The sequence below is a fragment of the Zingiber officinale genome, chromosome 6B (assembly GCF_018446385.1).
Source record: "Zingiber officinale cultivar Zhangliang chromosome 6B, Zo_v1.1, whole genome shotgun sequence".
NCBI lineage: Eukaryota > Viridiplantae > Streptophyta > Magnoliopsida > Zingiberales > Zingiberaceae > Zingiber > Zingiber officinale.
Window position 1 is genome coordinate 94,183,967 of NC_055996.1, and position 7,352 is coordinate 94,191,318.

Genomic DNA, 7,352 nt, shown 5'->3' on the forward strand with positions numbered 1-7,352 from the left:
TAACTAATTTTGGTGAAGTTCAAAATGAAATTACGTTAATGTCCTTTTTTATTTTAACACCGAAAATAATTTAAAAGTTTATTAGTAATTTCCATAAACGCATCAATCAGGAATCTAGAGTTCAAGACTCAGTTACGGTCTATTATTGAAAAAGTTTCTCATTAATCAATCAGTGATCTAGAGTTTGAGACTCAGCTACGGCGTATTATTGAGAATTTTTCTCATTAATCAATCAGAGATCTAGAATTCGAGACTCAGTTATGGTATATTATTGAGAATTATTCTCATTAATCAATTAGAAATATAGAGTTCTCTCTAGTTCCACATCTTAGAATTAGCAATACTGCTAGCAAAGAAACTTCTATAAATACCTTGGACCGGCGATATTACAAAGCATACTTTTCTCTATTTTTTGGCTAAGATCAAATATATATTAAATTAATATTTTATAAGGGGGAGTCTGTTACAGTAGCTTGCTGCTGCTAGGATTCTTGAGCGTTGCATAGGTCTAGCACACCCTTAGTCAATTTATGGGTGGGGCAGAAAGTAACAGCAATACATGTGCACGATCACTAGTATAGAGAGAGAATTGATATGCTGCGAACCGCTTCATGCGAACTCCTACACGCCCCGACTTGAGGCGCCTTTATATATATATATATATATATATAATTTTTAAGCTCCTGGTTATGCTAATAAGATTTTGCCTTTAAGATTTAAGAGTTGAGTTATAGTATTAAGTATAAAAAAATTATATATATTAATTTCTTTAACATTGTTATATATATATATGTGTGTATGCGAACCCGAGTGGGCACGCTAATGTGACAAGGTTGACCCCTACTGCCATGTCAGTGCGCACCTCTTTATATATATAGCAAACAACACTTATGATGCATCCACATTTTGATAGACACTAATAACAAATTAAGCGTATTAATTAGCAAACAACAGTTTGCAAGCAATATATATATTGATCATTTGAATATTTATAAGAGTAATCATGGGTAGAAACTTATCTTAACAACTTTAAAATGTTATTATAGTACAAATAAATTAAATGACAATTTTTTTTCAAAGAACATAGAAAATGTAAGCTTTGATTTTGTACAAATTCAAATCTCATATTCCACTAAGAGAGGTGAATCTAGAGAAATTCATATCCACTATAGTTTGTTGAGATTTGACACTCTTTTTCTATCAGTAGGTGAATCACTATTCACATACTTAATTAAAGCATTGAAATAGTCAAATTTATGAGATCTAAGATGAACAACAACCACCTCCTTTGATAGCAGAAACATCGTTGCTGCTCATACTGATTGTTTGCCCCTTGGGCAAAGATGTTGAATGAGACGCTGCCTCGAGGGCCTTCTTGCTGACAACTTGATAGATTTGGTTGAGAACCTCAATGAATGCTTGCTCTACATTTGTTGATTCTAAAGCAGATGTCTCCGTGAAAAAAATATTCTCCTTCTCAGCAAAATTGGTGGCATCCTCAGTGTTAACAGCCCTAAGATGTCTAACATCTGCCTTATTCCCGACAAGCATGATTACAATACTAGAATCAGTGTGCTCCCTTAGTTCCTTCAACCATCTTTCAATATTATCAAATGTCACATTGCGAGTTATGTCATATACCACGAGTGCACCGACCGCTCCTCGATAATAAGCACTTGTGATTGCTCGATATCTAGTATAGTTTGACATAAGAAATAAACATATCAACTACTATTAAAGCAAACTAGATATATAATTGTTGTAAAATGAGCTAATTATTAAACCAAAACTTTCATTAGTAGATAATGACAAAATGAGTTAATTATTCAACACAAAGTTTCATTAGAAGATAATAATAAAATGAGTATATTTTTATAAGCCATATATACCCTTCTAGGAATGTGGGTATTTGTAACATAAGGTCAATTAATGTTATTTCATACAACATGACTTCAATTGCTTGGTGCACAACAACCTTTTGATTATTTCTCCTTTTTCCAAATAGTCAAAAATAGTTCAAAACTAATTTTTGAAAGAAAAAAAAAATCATCTTTGAAGGGAAAAAATGTACATTATATATCATTTCTATATCAAACTAATTATTTTTCCTTACAATCTATATGCCATAATTAGTTGCCTGGTTAGTGAATCTTATAGAAAGATTGTTGCTGCAAATGATATGATTTAGTTTAGCACCATATAGCTCTGTACAAAGGAAAATCAGACAAATAAAAATTATATATTAAGCATTTCACACAATGATGAAGGCCAAAAAAGAGTTATGAAACTCATGCCTCCAAAGAAAAAAAAATTTGGAACAAACAATTCATTTATTGTCTAAGATCTCCCATTGATTATCTTCTAGAACATAAGGAGATCAACAACTTAAAATTATGTTGTGTTTTGATTTATATTGCCATGAATATGTTAATCAATTTCAGATTAGGAAAAATGAACAATCAAATTTAAATGTTTTTTTAGAAACTTTTTGGTCTGCATCTAAACAAAAAAAATGAGAAAAGAGGGCAGGAAGAAAATATTATCAGAACCTTTCTTGGCCTGCAGTGTCCCATATCTGAGCTTTGACAACCTTTTCATTGACTTGAATGCTTCGTGTGGCAAATTCAACACCAATGGTGGCCTTTGAGTCGAGGCTAAACTCGTTACGAGTGAATCGTGAGAGGAGGTTTGACTTTCCCACCCCAGAATCACCTATCAATACTACCTTGAAAAGGTAATCATAATCATCATCTTTTCTATAAGCCATTTCTCCAACGCCCTCGACAACTTGCTATTTCGATACTGTGACAATCAAACCTACGCTGACAAATTGCTTGCTCGAAGCATTGTGTAAAGAATTTTTAGGAATCATCAATGGGAATAACAACCAAAAATAAGAAGTGAAAGTTTCTATTGGCAATCTATAGAGGGAGAGAAGCTAAAATGGAAGGTGTATGCGTGACGATGACGAAAAACTAGTGGTGACAATGTGAAAATAACTATTTGTAAAAATAGTAATAAAAATTAGAATGCTTTTAAATATCTTATATAAAACCTATGGAAAGGCTAAAATTATTCTTGTACATAATGTGTGGTTCTTACTACTTGATTTAACATAGAAATATGGGGACGATTGATCAAATATAAGGTGGGGAAGATTTGATGATAGCTGATAAAATATTATGTACAAGTCAAAATGTGAGTTCATTTTATACTTTGTAATCATATTTATTTTATTGAAGAGTTAGAAACATAATGATGATATATTTAGTTTTTCAAATTCATATTTCATTCTATGTTGTGTTTTGGGTTCTAGATTTTGTATTTGAGTTTTGGTTCTTGAGTTTTTTTTATTTCTAATTTGATTCTGATTCTATCATACCTTACACTTTTCATTTTCTTGTCTAATTGTCTTTTAAACTCATTAAATATATTTGAAAAGTATCTACTTTAAGATTTTTCTTTAAGCAAATAGATATTCATAATGTGAAAAAATCATTAATAAAGATGATAAAATATTTTTCTCTATCAAAAGATAAAGTATCAAAAGATCCACATACATCAGTGTGTTGGGTTGAAAGCGCTAAAAGGGGGAATAACACTCGTACCTTTTTTACTTTTTCGCATAAAACTATCGCGAGAGAACGTAGCGGTTCAAGGAAGAATAACACAAACCAAGCTAACACTTTTGGTTTTATTTGGTTCGGAGCCTGTGACGACTCCTACTACAAGGCCCGCAATTGTCGATCGCTTTCGTTAGATAATCCACTAACAATTTGAAGTATTACAAGAATATCTTGATTACAATGTAAATGCGAATATATAGAAGTTACCAACAACTAAAGAATTAGAGACTTGGGCCTTTAGTCGTCGGAGCAGCGTTACTGCGTCGTTGAGTCATTTCCAGAGCAGCGCGCAAGAGTGAAAGTCATTCGAATTGATGTCCTGAAACTGCTACTCAAAGGCCTTTATATAGGGCCTCTCCAGGCACTTGGAACCACCCTCGGGTGTCTGGAGTGTGTTGACATGGCTGCACCTTATTGAAAGTTTATTTTGCCAACTTTTTCGACCTCCAGGAGCCCGGACCATTCTTGATGCCTTGACTACTAAGATGGATTGGCCAGTTGAAGTGTGCCTCTGTAGCCCGTCGTTCGGGTGCCTAACTGTTAGAATTTAAAGGATGTCCTAAGGCAATCGCCTTATTATTTTTTCTATTTATTTGATAAGTATAGATTCACTATTTGAGTGCATATTATATGTTTGATTGTCTTAAACTTACTTACTGAATGTCCATAATATTATTCATAGCATGAGAGAATTTGTGATTGGATCGCAATTAGTAATTATCTCTACATATGTAATTATGAATATATTGAAATTTTTCTAGTCGTCGAATTGATACATTCGGACATCATCAATTCTGTAAGACTAGCATGGATTATACTCCTTAGTTCAGACAAGTAGCTGTTTTTTCATTGACTGGAGACATTAGGTTGTTAAGAGTTAAATATGGATACTAATTGACTAATTTATTTAAAATTTTAATTTTGTGATATAGGAGTAAAATTGATTAGACTGATTAAAAAAATAGTTAATTGATAGGAATAAAATAGTAAATGAATATACGATTTAATAATTTTAAAACTTATCTACGTGGATGTTATGTAAAAAAAATTAAAAGTTGCAGCATTGAAGTGCGTCTGTAGGTGGGCAGGCCGACGGTTATTTACCTTTTGTTTAATTCAATGATTTTTTAGTAATAAAGAGATCATAAGACCGTGATCGGTGGAATAATTAATTATGAAATTTAAGATATTTAAAAGATAAAATTTAGATTTTTAAAGGGTAGAATGTTTGAATGATGATATATATCATATCTAAGGATGTTCTAATAGTTTAGATGGATCTTATGGACTATATTATTATGGTAAGATATTCAAATTATTATTTAGATATTCATCATTCAATTCTCAATTATGATATATTTGAAAAAAAAATTATTTCTAATAGCTTGCGCGGCATTTTTCTCTCTAAAATTTCGAAAATGTTCAATATGTATGGAAAGAGGAGGTTAATGAGATAGTAATAAAAATGGTAGACCTCGGTAATACTTCTGCCTAATTCTTAAGAATTAAAAGCAGATGAGAAGGCGTGATCCGTGAGGACGATGGCCTATGCAAACCCACTTGGTCTGTTTCGCTGTTGTCTGCGCCGCCGCTTTTCCGCTTCTATCGATCCCGTCGAAACCCCTCTTCAGCTCGCCGTCAGGTCCGCAGTCCAATCCGGCGACCACATCAGCATTCCACGTCTCCTCAGTCACTCTTCTCACTCTAGCCCTAACCCTAATGCCTTCTCCTTTCTCATTTACCTGCCCCCGACTCTCGCCGCTGCCACCATCGCTGATCTGCTTTCCTCTTTCAACACCGTCCGACCACGCTCCATCCCATTCCCCGCCTACGCCGACCTCCTCTCCCTCACCCTTCCCAATCCTATCCCGAGCAGCAATCCCCCCTCCTCCATCCGCCTCCCTTCTTCGCTCGCCGTCCTCCAGCTGGTTCTTCGCTCCGGCATCCCCCCTCCCCGGGAGACCCGCCTCGCGCTCCCCCTCAATTGGATCGCAGTCCGTCACCGCTGTTCCGTCGCTGGCATCATATCCTCTCTGCGCCCCCTTGGCTTCCGCGCACCGGACCTCAACACCCTCAACTACCTCATCTCCTCCCTCTGCGCCTCCCAGGAAACTGAGGAAGCCGCCTCCGTCCTCCGAGGCATGTCCGCCGCCGGCATCGATCCTGACTCCGGGAGTTACTGCGAGGTCATCGAAGCGATGGACGGGGAGGCAGCGCCAAAGCTCCTTGTGGAGATGGTGGTGCGGAGGGGGATGGCGCCACGGAAGGGGACGGTGGCGCGGGTGGTGGAGGCGATGAGGGCGGAGGGGAAGGCAGGGCAGGCGGCGGATCTGGTGAGGGTGTTGGAGAGGTCAGGGTGCGCCGTGGGATTCGAGGCGTACGAGGCGGCGGTGGAGGGGTGCTTGAAGAGCCGAGAAGTGGTGGCGGCGGCGCGGGTTGTGGCGGAGATGGCGGCAAAGGGGTTTGTCCCTTACATTGGGGTGCGGCAGAGGGTGGTGGAGGGGCTGTCATCGATCGGGCAGACCGAACTCGCCGCCGAGGTCAGGAGGCGGCTCGCCGAGATCCGCTCGTGAAATTACTGCGCTACGAGGGCGACCAGCCGACTGGCCCGAAGAGAATGGTGGGCCTTATTGGGCCTCATTTCGCGTTAAATTCAAAATCGTTTTGTTTTTTAGAATCCGATCGTGATTATGAAAGCGATTTCTTGGTGTTATTCATTATTTGTATCAGGCGTTATTTTTCAAATCGTAATCAAATTATTATAATCACACTAAGTTTTATTGTAATCAAATTATTGTAATCCTACCAATCCTTAATGATGGCTGAGGATCTTAATTTGGCATGTATATATCATCTAGAGTGAGGGATTGCAAATTTCCAAGGAGATGGTATTTTACCTTGTTTTTGTTAGAAAAGTTGTAGTCACCTCATACCCCCTTAATCATTAAACCTATTCCCAATTCTGAACCTAACAGACATTAATTCGACTCTAGTTCGATAATAACTCAACCTAACGGGGGTCTCCAAATTGAGTCAAACTATGACTCGAAACTTTAATTTTTGAATGCAACATGAGTCTAAATTTCACCCATGACTCAATTTAAATAAAATTTTATTCTAAAGAAGCTTTAAGAATCCATCCCTTAATGAATCCGAATGAATATCAACTAAATATTTAAGTAATCGTAACTATCGATTACTCAACACAATAATGTCATCATCTAGTTGAGTAAAAAAGTATCAACTTGATTAGAAACAAATAATAGAAAATAATAAAATAATCAGGATGAGACATCTGGGTGAGGTGAGGGGGTGTGGAAAACGCATTGAAAAAAATGCGTTGGATGTAATATTTAGCAACAGTCCCGTCGGTGCAATGAAAGGCAAAATAATAAGGCATGTTGTCCCAAGGATTCCGATGCTTTAGGCTCTAGCTTTAGGTAAGGATGGCATGAGACAAGTAAGGGCGGATCTATCATAGCACTAAGGGGGGCATGACTCCCATAGTGGAGGTGTTAAGGTTTGGAGCATAGCGGAAGATATATATTGAATCATAGATCTTTTCATAGTACATATAATTTTACACAAAAGTAACATAAAAAATATATCTTGAGTCCTCGATAGGTGTGAATAATATCACAGACAGATAAGATAGATAAGAGTCTCACGTGTGACTCCTCTAGCGGTATCCACGCGCACTAGATCACGAACTTGATACGATCCGTT

General features: G+C 37.1%; 2 protein-coding genes across 2 annotated transcripts; one reads left to right on the top strand and one right to left on the bottom strand.

The window, feature by feature from the left end:
* Nucleotides 1–1,263: 1,263 nt before the first annotated feature.
* LOC121990432 (ras-related protein RABA1f-like) lies at nucleotides 1,264–2,770 on the bottom strand. Its single transcript, XM_042544564.1, has 2 exons — nucleotides 2,550–2,770; nucleotides 1,264–1,693 (listed from the first exon to the last, which is right to left on the bottom strand). Exons 1-2 carry the CDS (start codon nucleotides 2,765–2,767, stop codon nucleotides 1,264–1,266), a joined length of 648 nt encoding a protein of 215 aa, XP_042400498.1. The 5' UTR covers nucleotides 2,768–2,770.
* Nucleotides 2,771–5,167: 2,397 nt separating this feature from the next.
* On the top strand, nucleotides 5,168–6,199 carry LOC121991252 (pentatricopeptide repeat-containing protein At1g06270-like). Its single transcript, XM_042545261.1, has one exon. The coding sequence runs from the start codon at nucleotides 5,168–5,170 to the stop codon at nucleotides 6,197–6,199; it is 1,032 nt and encodes a 343-aa protein (XP_042401195.1).
* Nucleotides 6,200–7,352: the final 1,153 nt, after the last annotated feature.